Source organism: Littorina saxatilis, unplaced genomic scaffold (genome assembly GCF_037325665.1).
Source record: "Littorina saxatilis isolate snail1 unplaced genomic scaffold, US_GU_Lsax_2.0 scaffold_489, whole genome shotgun sequence".
In the NCBI taxonomy this organism is placed as follows: Eukaryota; Metazoa; Mollusca; class Gastropoda; order Littorinimorpha; family Littorinidae; genus Littorina; species Littorina saxatilis.
Genome location: NW_027126534.1, coordinates 76,344 through 93,310, shown reverse-complemented (window position 1 = coordinate 93,310; position 16,967 = coordinate 76,344). Strand labels below are relative to the sequence as shown.

The window sequence follows — 16,967 nt, the reverse complement described above, 5'->3', positions numbered from 1 at the left end:
CAATACCAAAATATATGGGATATTATTTCATTTCCATTTATACAAAAGACATAAGTGGACCGTCAAAAATCTTTTGAACAAATAACCGGCTGGCAACATCAAGAATGCCACGAAGCAATCTGGTCTTGAACCATTTTTACTGTGTGTCCTAAGTTGTTTTAAAACACATATCATGAATCTGTTTCCAGTTCATGTTGCAAAAAATATATGTTTCATCTAGTCATGCCAGCAGGGTTATTATCAATTTTTTTTTCAAAAAAAACTCCTTTAATGGTCTGTTTGCCTCTACAAATAATAATCTGCCAAGGTTTATTATCCCAAATCTGAAAACCTTTTAACGAATCAATTTTCACTTTTCTCTCATATTTCTTAAGGACTGAAGCACACTTCCATAAAATAAAATAAAAATTTTGACTTCAAAAGTAACAAATCTCCATTGAAATGTAACAACTGATGGACAAACAGTGCATCATTTTCAATCAATGCCTTATTTACAATAGTCCCTGATCTCGTGTGATGTTCACATTGTAATGTATACATTCGGAAACACAATCATTGGTATCAATTACCTTAAATAAGGAACAGCATTTATTATAATGCTTCAGTAACACATTTCCATACCCAGCACCAACTTTAAATATCTTTCAATCCAGGTGTCATATAAAAATTAAACTACTTTTTACATGAAATTCCAACATCTTGAACCTGCGAATCCAATTTATCTTTACTCATGCCACAGAAGTATAAATGTCATACATATTTAAACCATCATGGCAATAAGGTCTGCAGACGACATTTCCCCGAATCTTTGCACATTTACCATTCCACAGGAAGGAACAAAAGGCTGCATTAACTTCTCGTAAAAAAGCTTCGGATAGGTCTGGCAATGGTACAGTTAATAAATAATCCAATTTGGACAAGACCATGGTTTTCAAAATTATAATTTTAACGAATGGAGTTAACTGTCTTCGGCATCAATCATTCAAAACTATTTTAATCTCTTTTTATTGTAATTAATTTCCAAAATGTTGTTGGTGTTTGTTGAAAAATCGACTCCCAATACTTTAACAATCCCAGTTCACGTCCCTCATATATCTTTCTTATGAATTTTACTTTCTTCCGATCCAGACAATTTGAGTTTTTTCATTATTTATCTTTAATCCAGAGAATTCAAAAAGATCTCTAGTAAGTTTTAACACATTCAACAAACGATTCCTTACTCCCATCCAAATTAAGAGTTGTATTGTCCGCAAACTTACAAATATTTATGCAACTTAGTGGTTCACTAGAACAAACATTGGACCTCCAAGAATTTGATTTGGTAGACTGTGAGGAGGAGGAGGATTCCAGTGAGTATGTCAATATGTAAATAACATCAATACCACCCACACAACAAAAACAAAAAATATGCATGCTCCAAATTGGAGATTAACTCAATTAACAGAAGAAAGTCTAGTTCAAAGCATAAACTTTGTAGTCACAAATGCACTGTAAATTACCCCTTAAGAATAGTTCTGATTACCGTGTACAGTATGTGCAGATTATACTCCTTGCAAAAACAGCATATCAAGGACCTTGTAAGCACCCACCAAGGTTATGAATCCATTTACTCAGAAGTAGCAATTAGCGTTTAATGGTAATGTACCCTTTGCATGTTCAGTTCATCATGAGAAATAGCGCTATTGAAATGACAATGGCAAACAATGTCTGCTTCTACCCAACTATAAAGATGAACACTGCATAACACTATGACCTATTGACATTTCAAGTTAGCCAACACTGTTGTCAGTTGCCTGGTCTTTCTTCACATGTCATCATCACTGGAATCCTCCACCTCGTCACATTCTACCAAATCACATTCTTGGAGGTCAAATGTTGGTTCTAGTGAACTTGCTGAAAGCGTCTCAAGCAGATGGCTTTTGGAATAAACCCAACTGTTAATGGCAATGTGCTTGGCAAAGTCCGTTGCACAAGTTTCATGGAGTTGCTCGAGTGCAATTCTCCGAGCACACAAAATGTGAAGTTCCCCGTACTGATCGGAACTTAACGGAACGTCACAGATGAGCATGTCCAGCTTCTTTTCCTTTTTCGCTAAACATGTTAAAAAAAGGCCCATATCCTTTTTGGTTGCTTCCTCCCCCTCACATGCACGTTCAAAGTCAGCATAGGCCAGGGCTGCCTTCTGTTGCAGGTGGTTGAGTCCTGATGCCTGGAGCTGGACATACACAGGGTGGTCCAGGTCCTTCAGGTCCTTGCTGCTCACCTCACAGCCATAACTCGCCAAGTTGTCCGAAGCTTTGGCCAAGTTTTGGCTGTTGATCTTCAGCTGCTTGCCAATCCTGGAGGCCACCGACTGTCCATCTGTTAGATCACACACACAAACGTAACAAAGAGTGCTAGCTGTGAGATAAAGCTTGTCTACGAGTTGTATAAAATAAATAACTGCGGACACTGGAGCAAACTTCTAAAAAAAAACCTACTTTTTTTTTTATTACAAAGAAAATATATTTGCATCAGACCAGAGCAAATATTTGAACTTATATATCTTTTGAAAATTATTTATGCCATCATGGGAACAATTTTGCTCTCAAATTAAATTAAGAGGAAAAAACGCATAACAAAGATAAATTAAACTTAAAAGCGTCATTGCCATTTGAGATCCAATTTGATCTTTACAGGCACATAACTTCAATCGTTAATCTTGCTAATCAATTTGTTTTCATTAGTGCAGAAATGTGTTAACACTCATCAAATCTTTTAGATAGGCCTTCAAGTGATTTTGCTACGTGAATAACAATGGGAACACAAGAGATACTTTAATCTCACAGTCTCAAAAAGTACAGTTTTGCCTGAGTGCTGCTACCAGTACCAGCAACCCCTAGTTTGCCAAACAAAAGTTTATCTTATATAAAATAAATATAGTCTGCATTATCCAGGGATCGCGTTTACGCACGATTTTTTGCGTATTTGACGCATTTTAAAAGTCGCTGACGCGTTTTTTTCGCCGCGCCGCGTAAGCCATACGCAAAAATATTGTAACTTTTTCTTGTCTTCACGCAGCGCTTTTGCTCTGACTTAATAATCACCCGATCCTGAAACTGACTATAGGGCTCGAGAAGTGACGACACACATGAAATCTGCGCGTCAAAACTAAAGTCCGTTTCTTTTTGCATCGAAGTATCGCAAACGAACGTAACGAGGGTATTTCCAGATAATGTCTTGTCGGATAATGAAACAGACATTAGCTGCTCTCCCATCTCGCGCTTCCAAAAGGCGGAAAGTGTGTCTAGTCGTATTAGAGCGGGAAACAAACTCGCAAGGCCCGAAGGTTGGAGACAGCAGGGGTGTTATTCGACAGGCGTGCGCGGAGTTCGACAGGAAAACTCGCCGTATTTAGGTAAGGAGTGTCTTTAAGTGTTTCGTGCGTGTTTTGTTTGTGTCTGTACGTGTTTTCGTAGTACGCAAAAATATTGGTCCGTGACGCGTTTTTTTCGTTTCGTTGCGTATGACTTACGCGTTTTTTAAAAAGCTAGCGCGATCCCTGATTATCTGTTAGACACAGTCAACTGTCTTTTTCCCCCAGACAAGACATTTACAAATCACCTGCATATTTTGCACGGAGGTGGTTCAAGAACTGCCTCTCTTTTGACAAAGTCAGTGCAGTGGAAAGGCTGGTGCGCACAAATTTTGCCTTGGCTTCCACTGCTGCATTCTTAGTGCTGGCATCTTTTGCATCCAGTGGTCTGTCCAGTCTGCAGCGTCTCTGAAGCTTATGTGCCTGAATGAGAAGCCTGAAACAAAATTAGGCACAAATTAAGTGAGCCACACAACAGGCTAAAAAGAAAATGTGATGTGCTTATGAAAGAAAAGCAGCTACGAAGCCAGAATGTAATGGGTTGTCCCCGCTCCTAGATGTCTTCTTTTATGCCCTCACAGTGAATTCATTAGGGCATGTCTCCTTTTCCAAGCAAGCTGCTCTAATGAACCACCAATATGACAAAAAGGCACACTCTAACACAAACATCAATAAATATACATTCAACAAGAGGCGAAGCCTTCAAGGCTCACGTAAGAAATAGACAAACAGTAACACAAACTCAATCAGTCCGTCACACATACACACCCACACACACAGTAAGCTTAGGTGACACTGTGCAAGAAAGAGAGACACTTGATCTAGATCTGTCTGTGTCTGCATGTAGCCTACTTACAGGGACACGACTGCCAAATAGTCTCGGCCCGCTCAAAATAACAATGACCGAGACCACACACACCACGCGAGAGAGAAAGACTACAGGGAGGCATGCCGTCATGATGCATTAATTGACGTCAAACACTTTTGACCGTGACGTAATCTTATGCGAGCTTTATCCATAGTCTTGGATAACCACTCACACATAGACTCGGAAATGTTAAAGTTTCTACCACAGACATACACACACACACACGCACGCACGCACAAACGCACAGACAGACAGTTACGATCGCATAGGCTACACTTCGTGAGCCAAAAATCTCTTATTCACAAATCACCGTAATCACAAAATGAACCTAAAAATTTTGATTTTGTTTCAAGTGTGAGGGAATAGCCTTGCAGCCCACGTAATAATATTCAGCGTGCGTGCGCGTGTTTGAGTGACTTCATTGGTACGCATGCACTTGACGCCATCTTTTATGTGACGTAATTTACGACGCACGATGCTAGCTTTTAGAACAGCTTAGCACTGACGCTTCAAGCAGACGTGACTTTGTTGCAGACGACCAGCTGCTAATCTGTTAGTATCGATGTGCGGGAGTTGTTTGATAAAATGATAAGTTTCTTTAGGATAATAGTCCCTTACGGACATGGTTGTTTAACGACGGTTAGCGGAAAATAGAGTAGTATAAATTGAAGAAGAACCGGATTATTTGCCGGAAGTTAGTGATTCAGGGTCAGAGTTCACTGTAGCGCATGATTATGCGAAATAGTCCAAAGATTTGAGGTCTATATAATGTTTTGGATTTCAAGTGCGCGGGACTCTTTGTTAATCGGGAGTCATTTAACTTTAACTAAATTCCTTGTTAACCGGGAAAAGTAAACCTTAGCCGACTTCTTTGTTAAACGGAAGCCGGCCTTCATTACTAACCGTAAGGATTTAATTGCTTAGATCTGTTGTTAAACTTGTTTAATCATTCTTTGTGAACTAGGAACCTTGCAGTCTACACTAAATAGCTCCTTGTCAATCGGGAGTTCTGTTATAACGCTTGTATAAATTCCTTGCCAATCGGGAATCTGATAGCATCTCATGCACTAAATAGCTCCTTGTCAATCGGGAGTTTTGTTATAACGTTTGTATAAATTCCTTGCCAATCGGGAATCTGATAGTGATAGTATCTCATGCACTAAATAGCTCCTTGTTAATCGGGAGTTCTGTTATAAAGACTTTAAGTCTGAATAAGTTCCTTGTCAATCGGGAACCTGATAATCACCCCCCTTGTGTAAACGACAGTCAGCGACAGTACTGAGACACGACAGAGATAGTTGTGAAGTGACGAGTCTGCGTGAAAGTGGCGATGTTTTGATTTCATGCACTTGTAGAATAAAAATGATGTTTTAAACTGTACAACCACGGTGTGGGCTACATTCGTTGGCAAGAGAGAGGCCGTTGGCCGTATGAGAGTTGAAAACTAGAGTCTACTGCATCGGGGATAAGAGAGGGAAACGGGAAATATTCTTACACTCAAAACAAAACACAACGCGAGGTCAAACAACATCACGAGTAAATAAGAAACATCCTGCACAATCCCCTGGCAGCCCCCGGTTTTAATCAAATCTGCCACATTAAATGGTGACCGTGCACCAGGATTTTAACAAAGTTAGTAGATCTAGTAGAAGTAAATTTAACGGTAGCCCAGATAGCCCAGACCGTGGTTGAGAAAGTGAAAAAAAAAAAAAAAAAGAGAGAAAGAAAAGAGAGGAAACGCCTCCACCTGTGTTTGTTTTCGAAGGACGTCGAAAAACAAGGTAAGAGAGAAACATTTTTTCATTGTATTTGCTACATTGTTGCCACACGTGTGTACGATGATTTGAAGCGGGATTGTTGCTATTTTGTATGACGTAGGTTCAGACAGGATTTGAAATGTGTTGGCTTATTATGAAATAAGTTCTGTTACATTCCCATTTATGAAGTTGATATAGTTCATGTTAGTGGAAGTTCGGCGAAGGTTTCGCAAAGATTGAATTGTTTTGAACAAAAGAAAGATGGGTATTTTGTCAAGACTAGGGCAAGTCGTGAGCGCTCTCTCACCAAGTTTTCTTACGGCTAAGGGTTCGATGGCAAGGAGAGAAGAAAGAGAAATAGAAATGGAAGACAGTTACCTTCGGGGAGGTCAGACTAGGTGGTCAGAAACACCACGAAGATATAGGTATCCATCACAATATCCAGAGAATGAACAGAAAGGCGAAACGCACATGTCTTTTGACTCAGGGTACGAGGTTGAGCGCGAACAGGCCGAGAACGGTCATGCGCATGCTTATGCAGGTCGGGGTCAAGGGTCAGCCAATCATAGGGTAGATGAGGGAACACGTCGCCCAGGTCTATTCATAGAGAGGGAAAAACCCTACCAACATGCCAGCAGGAAATCGATTCAGGCTGATAAGTACGATGGTACCTCAATTGATTTGAATGACTACCTAGAACATTTTGATGGGGTGTCGACTTGGAATGAGTGGACAGAAGAAGAAAAGGGGATTCAATTGTCGTTGAGTCTTAGAGGGGCTGCTCAGCAGGTGTTGGGGTATTTGCAACAGGAAGAAAAGAGAGATTTCGTTGCGTTGACCAGCGCGCTGGAAAAGAGGTTCAGTCCTAAAGAGAGAGTGATGTCGTACAGGTGCGAGTTTCGCAACAGAAGACGTAGAAATCAGGAAACAGTTGAGGAGTATGGGTTTGCACTCTGTCGCTTGGCTACCAGGGCTTATAGGGACATGGAAACTGGGGCAAGGGAACTCATACTGATAGAACAGTTTATTGGTGGATTGTCGGAAGAGGCTCTCAGAGAGAGGGTGCAGTTCGGACACCCCAGTACCCTAGACGAAGCAGTGTCGCTAGCCGGGGAATACGTAGCTTTCAAGAATAACGGGTTTCCCGAAAAGACGTTGAAAAAGCCCGAGGACGCTGGGTCAGCGATCCGATACGTAGGAGGAGGGGATGGAAGGAAAGAGGAAAACGCAAACGAAGAAGACATGAGTAGAAAAGTGGACATGTTAGAAAAGAAAATAGAGGAGTTGTCGAGAGGCAGGGCACGGAAGCCCGAGACGGGTAGCTGTTTCGTTTGCGGTGATCCCCAACATTTCGCTCGTCAGTGTCCTAGAAAGAAGGAAAGACAAGGGGGATGGGCACAGCCAAGGGGGAACGCTCAGTCAGCGCAGTTAAACTAGATGGGGTTGCGTTCGAGGCCAAGAACACAGCCCACCGTGAAGACGCAAAGGCCAATCAAGGTAGTAAAGAACAACCACCCGTGAGAGTAAGCATAGCTGCAGGCGCCTGTTGGCTAATACCGGTCGAAGTGGGCATGCAAAAGATAGAGATGTTGGTCGATACAGGGGCAGGCATGACTATTCTCTCGGCGGAAGTTTTTGAAGCTATGGGAGATAGGAGACCCAAGCTTAACCCAGTTAGCAATCGTTTGAGCATGGCAAACGGCGATCCTTTGGGAGTTCAGGGAAAAGGCCGATTCTCTATGAGCATCGATGGGCAAAAGTTCAGGACCCAGATGGTAGTGGGAGAGATCAAAGGGGCTCAGGGCATACTGGGGATGGATTTTCTGAAAAAGAATGCTACCTCTCTTGATTTTGGTAAGGGTACCTTGCATATTCACGGCCGGGCGGTGCAGATGATCAGTGAAGCGAGTCAGACGTGCGCTAGGGTTAAGGTCACGGAATCAGTGAACATACCCCCCAATAGCGAAAGGTTGGTCAGGGCTATGGTAACGGGAGATTGGACAGGAAAACGGGAGGGACTCATAGAACCCCTACGTCAGGCTAACAAGCACCCGGGTATGGAGGTGCCTAGGGCGATGGTATCTGTCGGGAGCGAGGGAATTTACGTTCCGATTTCGAACTTTTCTGAACATGAGATGCATCTAGAAGGGGGAATGATGGTAGCCTCTATTCAAGCAGTAGAGCAGGTGGAAAACAGGGACATTGAGAAAGAGAGTCACGATAGTAGAAGAGAGAAAGATGGTGTGGGGCTATCAGCGCCATTGACAGACATGATGGGAAAGGTAGACGGGGGAGTGAGCGCCCCAACCAAAGAAAAGTTACTGGGTTTAGTGAGTGAGTTTCGAGAAGTCTTTTACGAGACCACAGGGCAGTTAGGACGGTCCGGAAGGACCAAGCACGAAATCAATGTGGAAGGAAACAGACCAGTCAAAATCCCCCCTCGTAGACCCCCCATAGCGCAGAGAGAGGTGATCGAGGAAGAGGTGAGGAAAATGTGTGAAGCGGATGTGATAGAGCCAAGTGAAAGCCCTTGGGCTGCCCCCGTGGTTCTAGTGAAGAAGAAAGACGGTAGCGTACGTTTCTGTGTTGATTTCAGAAAGCTCAATGCGTTGACAAAGAAGGACGCTTATCCTCTGCCTAGAATAGACGAGTCACTCGATCTCTTGGCGGGTAGCAAATGGTTTTCTACCTTAGACATGGCACAGGGCTATTTCCAAGTTGAAATGAAGGATAGCGACAAGGAAAAGACAGCTTTCAGTACGCATGTGGGTCATTACCAGTTCAAGGTGTTACCTTTTGGCTTGTGCAACAGCTGTTCGACCTTTCAGAGACTCATGGAGTTAACGCTCCAAGGAGTAGGTTTTGACAGGGTTTTGGTATACGTGGATGACATAGTGGTTATGGGAAAGAGCGAGGAAGACCACCTAGAAAATCTGAGGAGGGTATTTCAGAGATTCCAGGGGGCGAACTTGAGGTTGAAGGCTGCTAAGTGTCAGTTGTATCAAAAGGAAGTGTCCTTTCTCGGGCATGTGATCTCTGAAGAAGGGATAAAGTGTGACGAAGCAAAGATAGAGGCAGTCAGAGATTGGCCTACTCCCACTACGGTGACGGAGGTTAGAAGTTTCTTGGGGCTAGCCTCGTATTACAGGAAGTTCATTAGAGACTTTGCCGACAAGGCTGTGCCTCTCACGAGTTTGACCAAAAAGCGAGCTATCTTTGTATGGGGTGACGACTGCCAGAGGGCATTCGAGCAGCTTAAGGAAGCATTGATCATGGCCCCAGTGTTGGCTTATCCTCGTAGAGAGGGAACGTTTGTGTTAGACACCGACGCATCGGGATGGTCAGTGGGAGCAGTGCTTAGCCAGGTACAGGATGGGGAAGAGAAGGTGATTGCCTATGCGTGCAAAACTCTATGTCCCAGCAGGCGTAGGTACTGTGTCACGTATCGTGAGCTATACGCAGTGGTCACGTTCGTGAAACACTTTCGCCATTACTTGGCAGGAAGGAAATTCCTCGTACGAACGGACCACAGTTCCTTACGGTGGCTTAGGAATTTTAAGAACCCAGAGGGTATGGTCGCCAGATGGATAGCTACGCTAGACTCATATGATTTTGACATGGAATATCGCAAAGGCACACTACATGGCAATTCAGACGCAATGTCACGCAAGCCTTATCGTGCATGCAAACGAGACAACTGTTCAGAGTGCGTAGGCGAGAGCACGCATGTGCACGTAGTGAAACAAGATGCAAAGGAGGGAGAAAGCGGGTCAAACACCGCAACCCCTGCCGAGGTTGTTCAAAGAACAGGCATAGACGGAAATCAGGTTACTCAGAGTAAATCTGCCCAGCATGAAGCAAGGGACGTAACTGGGGTATCTGTCACAGAAAAGGGACGTGAGGAATCGCCTCCCGTTAAACACCAAATGGTTACTCGCTCTCAACATAAAACAGGGGAAGGAAAGGAAAAGCGGGATGGTCAGGGAAGCTCTCAGAGTAAATCTGCTTCGTGGGACGAGGATGAGTTTGTTTTGGCACCTAGCGAGTTTTGCCTTCCACCTGGGTACTTTGTGGGCACAGGGGAATCTCTAGAGAAGAGTCTAGGAGAAGGTTCGCGTCCGCAGGGTGACGTTTCTGTTCACTCGGAAGGGGAAGCAGGAACGGGGGTAGCTACGGGTACTATCGGGTCGCCAGAGGGGTCCCGAACCCATAGTGAGGTACCCGGCACACATGATCTCGTGAGAGAGATTGAGTCCGGGGAGGGCGCCTACTCCGCTGCGGCGGACGGGGCAGCCGAGAGAAGTGAGTCAGATCATTTGGAATGTTTAGAGGGGCTACGAAGCGATTGGTCCGATAGTTGGACAACGGAGGAGATAAGACAGTGGCAAACAGAGGACCCGGTGACGCGGGTGGTCATCGAGTTGATCAATAGCGGAGTTGAAAGGCCACGCGGGAACGAAGCATCTCAGTATAGTCAGGCGGTCAAGTCGTTGTTGAACTTGTGGGATAACTTGAGGGTGATAGAGGGAATACTTTACCGACGGATTGCGGCCGTGGGTACTGGTGAACCTCGCACGGTGCTAGTGGCACCTTCAGCAGTGCGTTACCGCATTATGAGAATGACACATGACGTTAGATCGTCTAGTCATTTTGGACGTGACAAAACGTTGTCTAGAGTCAAGCAAGTGGCCTATTGGCCAGGGATGCATAGTGATGTTGCGAGATGGTGTGCGGAATGCATCCCTTGCGCGAGAAAGAAACCTGGTCCTGGGAGGGGGAAAGAACCATTACAACACGTAAACGTGGGATCCCCTATGGACAAAATAGCCATTGATATTGTAGGCCCTTTGCCGATGAGCAATCACGGTAACGAGTATATCATGGTAGTGACAGACTACTTTACCAAGTGGGTGGAGGCCTACCCCCTAGAGAATCATACGGCACAGACAGTGGCCGATAAGCTGGTCACAGAGTTCATAAGCCGGTTTGGCATTCCTAATTCCATCCATACAGACCAAGGGAGGGAATTTGAAAGTGTGCTGTTTGGATGCATGTGTGACTTACTGGACATTGACAAGACAAGGACTACGCCTTACCGACCGCAAAGCGACGGACTCGTAGAAAGGTTTAACCAGACGTTACAACAGCTGTTAGCCATCTTGGTTAATGAGCAACGGAGTGACTGGGACGATCACATACCTTTCGTTCTTATGGCCTATAGGGCTTCCCAGCAGCAGTCCACTAAGTGTTCCCCTAACCTGCTAATGTTTGGGCGTGAGGTCACTCTTCCTATCGGGATGGTCGTGGGTCCGGCCCCGGGGGAAACGAAGAGGGATTGCCCTAGCCAATAATTATGTGGAGTGGTTACGGGAAGGGTTGGAGCGGGCTTTTGAGTTCGTTCGAGAGAACGTGAAGAGTAGCGCCAGTAGGCAGAAAAAGTCCTATGACAGGAACTGTAAAAGAAGGAACTATGAAGTAGGGTCCCTGGTGTGGAGGTGGTACCCCCCCAAGGCCAATCAGAAGTTAGGCACCGGGTGGACGGGTCCCTACCAGGTAATGGCGGTGAAGGGTTACAGTTCCGTGCTCTTGCAGTATAAAGAGGGGTGTCCCTCTGTGTGGGTGCATAAGGATGACCTTAAACAGTACAGAGGGGTGGAGAAGGCTTAGGGAATGGTAAAGAAAAGGGGAAATAGACTATTATCGCTGTAGTAGACCCCCCCCCCCCCCCCCCCCCCCCGTTAGCCTGACCCCATAGTACCGATTTTCTGCCCCAGTCCTGTCAGAAATTCGTTTGCCCCTTTATGATTAAATTTTTACTTTTATTCTGTCAGATGCGTGTCTGCCCGAACTGCGGGGAGGTCTTTAAGACGGGGAAGAGCCTCAGAGGGCATGTGTTCTCAACCCATCCCCGTCTCTTAATCACGACTGTAGAAGAAGAGAAAAAGGAGGAGGGTCGCCGCCTGCAATCCCACCCCCCAATTTCCCCTTTCGAAAGAAAGAAGAGAGAGGCGAGGGAGCAAAGAATGAGGGTAGCGGGGATAAGGACAGCGGAGGAGAGGAGGAAAGAGAGGGAGGTGGAGGAAATGCTAGCCGATTTCGGATACTACAGTCCCCCTCCCCCCCAGCCACAGCTCCCCATTTACAACTTACCCACTGCTAATTTCCCCGTCCAGCTGCCCACTACCCACGCCCAGAGTGATAGGTGGGAAACTCGGCTGGTTGGCATGGGCCAGCGGGTGGGACAGACGATGGAGGCTCTTAAAGCAAGCAGGAAGTTCCTCATCAACCAGACATTTCATGTCGGGGTTTTCAGTCCAGAAGGGATTAAGGGGGTGGATTTCAAAATAACCTGCTAACCGGCTAACCTGATACCCTGCCAACCGGTTGAAAGAAGAAGAAGATGCCTGCTAACCACCCCGCTGTCTAACGCCAAAGAACATTAGTCGCATAACGTCATTGGCTCCCGGTGGATGGGTAATGCGACACCCTCCCCTGCAAAACCGGTGTCACAGCAAGTCCGTAACCTTCTGTGGGTCATCAATGCAGCCATCATCACTCACCTCTAACCTTCTGTGGGTCATCAATGCAGCCATCATCACTCACCTCTAACCTTCTGTGGGTCAGCAATGCCGCCATCATCACTCACCTCTAACCTTCTGTGGGTCAGCAATGCCGCCATCATCACTCACCTCTAACCTTCTGTGGGTCAGCAACGCCGCTATCATCACTCACCTCTAACCTTCTGTGGGTCAGCAATGCCGCCATCATCACTCACCTCTAACCTTCTGTGGGTCAGCAATGCAGCCATCATCACTCACCTCTAACCTTCTGTGGGTCAGCAATGCCGCCATCATCACTCACCTCTAACCTTCTGTGGGTCATCAATGCCGCCGTCATCACACACCTCTAACCTTCTGTGGGTCGTCGACGTCGCCATGCATTCGGCGAACTGAGAAGTTATAACATTTACGAGTTTCGATACTCTTAACCGGCCAGCACGGACAATAATGCATTTAGCTTTAGCGCTGGTCAGGTTAGATAGCTTGTGGTTGAAGTCAGTTTAACCAAAGAGACAATGATGATCGTATGAATAACGATGAGTTTGCCCGAGGACATTTCGAGGGCACTAGTAAGAAATATTTAGTATGTGTTCCAGATGATCTCTTGCAATTTTATTCAATTAATTGTTGTTAACAAAATGACATTGAATTTGAGTGGTGGGGATTGTGAGGGAATAGCCTTGCAGCCCACGTAATAATATTCAGCGTGCGTGCGCGTGTTTGAGTGACTTCATTGGTACGCATGCACTTGACGCCATCTTTTATGTGACGTAATTTACGACGCACGATGCTAGCTTTTAGAACAGCTTAGCACTGACGCTTCAAGCAGACGTGACTTTGTTGCAGACGACCAGCTGCTAATCTGTTAGTATCGATGTGCGGGAGTTGTTTGATAAAATGATAAGTTTCTTTAGGATAATAGTCGCTTACGGACATGGTTGTTTAACGACGGTTAGCGGAAAATAGAGTAGTATAAATTGAAGAAGAACCGGATTATTTGCCGGAAGTTAGTGATTCAGGGTCAGAGTTCACTGTAGCGCATGATTATGCGAAATAGTCCAAAGATTTGAGGTCTATATAATGTTTTGGATTTCAAGTGCGCGGCACTCTTTGTTAATCGGGAGTCATTTAACTTTAACTAAATTCTTTGTTAACCGGGAAAAGTAAACCTTAGCCGACTTCTTCGTTAATCGGAAGCCGGCCTTCATTCAGTACTAACCGTAAGGATTTAATTGCTTAGATCTGTTGTTAAACTTGTTTAATCATTCTTTGTGAACTAGGAACCTTGCAGTCTACACTAAATAGCTCCTTGTCAATCGGGAGTTCTGTTATAACGCTTGTATAAATTCCTTGCCAATCGGGAATCTGATAGCATCTCATGCACTAAATAGCTCCTTGTCAATCGGGAGTTTTGTTATAACGTTTGTATAAATTCCTTGCCAATCGGGAATCTGATAGTGATAGTATCTCATGCACTAAATAGCTCCTTGTTAATCGGGAGTTCTGTTATAAAGACTTTAAGTCTGAATAAGTTCCTTGTCAATCGGGAACCTGATAATCACCCCCCTTGTGTAAACGACAGTCAGCGACAGTACTGAGACACGACAGAGATAGTTGTGAAGTGACGAGTCTGCGTGAAAGTGGCGATGTTTTGATTTCATGCACTTGTAGAATAAAAATGATGTTTTAAACTGTACAACCACGGTGTGGGCTACATTCGTTGGCAAGAGAGAGGCCGTTGGCCGTATGAGAGTTGAAAACTAGAGTCTACTGCATCGGGGATAAGAGAGGGAAACGGGAAATATTCTTACACTCAAAACAAAACACAACGCGAGGTCAAACAACATCACGAGTAAATAAGAAACATCCTGCACAATCCCCTGGCAGCCCCCGGTTTTAATCAAATCTGCCACACAAGTTTGAAAGAAGGGGTTGGGTGGTTGGTTGGGTATATTAGTTCCAATAAAAGATTCTTCTTCTTCTGAATTCATGTGCTGAAACACTTGTTGTTTTTTTTGTGCATGCGTGGGCCTTTCCCTGTATGCCATTTAGGCAGCCATACGCCTCTTTCAGGGGATGCATGCTGGAAGTTTCACGTTTCTATAATCCACACAACTCCGACATAGGTTATATGATCTTTTCAATGCGCCCTTGGTGTTGTGCTTGTGTGTACACACGAAGGGGTATAAGGCACTAGCAGGTCTGTACATACTTTGTCGAACCCAAGACCTTCTACTTGGGGGGTAGACATCTTATCCACTAGCCCACTGTCCGTGTCAATACAAGTTCTAAAAATGCCTTGAACCCTAAAAAAAAATTGTTAAAAAAGGTTTGCAACACATTCGACCCACCTTTCAATGTCTGCAGAAAGTTTCTCTTTTGTGTTCTCTGATTCACTTGTTTGCAGTTCAGCTCTGCAACAAAGAACAAATTAACAAGTAGATTTATCTTTGTGTTCTTAAATGTATTTAATTACATTACTATGTTATTATCACAGAAATAAAGGACTAGCTTAAACAAAAATGTGTGTCAATCACTGGTGTTCAGTAAAATTGACACACAAGGGCTTTTAACCAGACGATTTTTTCAGTTGTAATCTTTTTCTTCAAAACTTATTTGTACTTTTTCTTCACCGTCTCTACATACTTACCGTTTTTCTGCAACTTGCACAATGGTGTATGCATACTCCTCCCTCAATGTCAGCTTTGCATCACCTACAAATGACAACATATACATTTTTAAAATATTTTTTTTATCCTACATTCCTGAGAGAGACACCCGTGAGATAATAATCGTTCAAATCACACGTGTGTATATCATGAAAATGAGGTCATGTCAAGCAAGTCTGGCAGGGACCTGTATTTCGACTGCTTATGATTTCAAAGTCACCGAGACAAACGTCATTATAGAACTAAAGAATTTGCGCTCGCTAATTACCCTCAATGAATTTTTAGAACACATCACGCCACACTTTCACAGTGACGTTTCTTTGCTTTGACGTAATAGACTGCACGAGGCTTTAGAAGAGATCAAGGTTGCAAAACAAGCATCTTCAATTTAGCTGCCTCGACTGCAGGATATTTTCAGTCAAATACACGTAAGTACAGTATGCAAGATAAACAGAATACTAGATGGCTGGCCGTTTCGTACCAGATTTACACTCGTTGCTTTTTCAAATAGTGAACAGCTCGCTTTCACTCGCAGTTCAATATTTAAAAAAAACAACTTGTGTAAATCTGGTACGACACAGCAAGCTATGTAGTATTCTCTATTTATATATCAACTAAAATGGACAAAGAATGCAAAGATATTGATAAACTTTCACAAATTCTTCTGTGACAAATTTCCCTTTTATCATTAACACAACATCTTTTCTGAAAAAGGCACTTTAATTACACACAAACATGCTTCCATTTGAAACTTCGAGGTCGTCATATTGACGCCTGACCAAAGCTAATTGAAGCCCGATGGATGAAGATGAAGACTGAGAAGTTTCAAATGGAAGCATGTTAATGTTATTGTAATTCAATCTGACGACGATCTCTTTCCTGCTTTCATGCGATGGTAAACAGACAGAATTGGTTCCGTTCTGTTCACACACTACTTTCAGTCCACCTACCTGCCAGGGTCAAGTCCCAAGAAATATGTCTCTGTATTCCTATATTATCACTCTGCTCCTGTTTTGTTTTCTTTCACATACATTTTCCCTTCTTTTTTGACAGGTTTTTTGACAGCAAACTCAAAACACATTCTTTTCATCACAAAAGCGATCTTTGGAATTGACTGACGTAATCCGGAAGAATTCATGCATCAACTTACGTCACGTATTCGACGTCATCACTTCGCATATAAATGGTCTTGGTATTTCGCTGGCCTTCATATTTCCTTGTAAAATGACCCTCAAAGCTAACCGAGACTAGTTGAGGCTGTATCAATGCGCCTCGCCAGCAGGTTGTTAATGGATTTTTTAGCGAGTGGTTATCGACAATTAATGACCGGTAATTTTTCATGAGTTTGGGCATTTTGACCAATCACAAAATCTGTTTCATTAAAACGCAAACTTGATTGAATTACAATAAAACATAAAGTTCTTTGCAGTAATGCCTTTTAAATTTTAATTCACAATGTTTCTAAAAATCATCCAGAAAGACCACAACAGTTCTTGAACCATTCACTTATTTATGGTTTCTTACATGCTCACCTCTGACGCTGGGTTGTGAGGTACAATCCTTTTGCAAAGCTGTCAACCAGTCCTTTGAAGTACCAGCTGAAAGCAACAACAACAAAATAAATAAAATAAAAAAATTATTGTCAAACTACTTTGCAATTATCTTGGAATCAAAATGACAAGTCAAATTACAAGAGAACAACACGCTTCTCAATACTGAGTCAATTATCAACAAGTAAAGGCCTGTACAGCTTGCAGA

The 16,967-nt window shown here is 43.8% G+C and overlaps 1 protein-coding gene across 1 annotated transcript in view; it reads right to left on the bottom strand.

Annotated features, from left to right (window-relative positions):
• Positions 1 to 371: 371 nt before the first annotated feature.
• Positions 372 to 16,967, bottom strand: part of LOC138954971 (uncharacterized) — a 30,809-nt gene continuing 14,213 nt past the window's right edge. The window contains exons 10-14 of the mRNA XM_070326709.1: positions 16,742 to 16,807; positions 15,191 to 15,254; positions 14,892 to 14,954; positions 3,604 to 3,791; positions 372 to 2,361 (exon numbers count right to left, since the gene is read on the bottom strand). Coding sequence (XP_070182810.1) covers positions 1,805 to 2,361; positions 3,604 to 3,791; positions 14,892 to 14,954; positions 15,191 to 15,254; positions 16,742 to 16,807 — 938 coding nt within the window. The 3' untranslated portion in view covers positions 372 to 1,804. The remainder of the gene's footprint in view (positions 2,362 to 3,603; positions 3,792 to 14,891; positions 14,955 to 15,190; positions 15,255 to 16,741; positions 16,808 to 16,967) is intronic.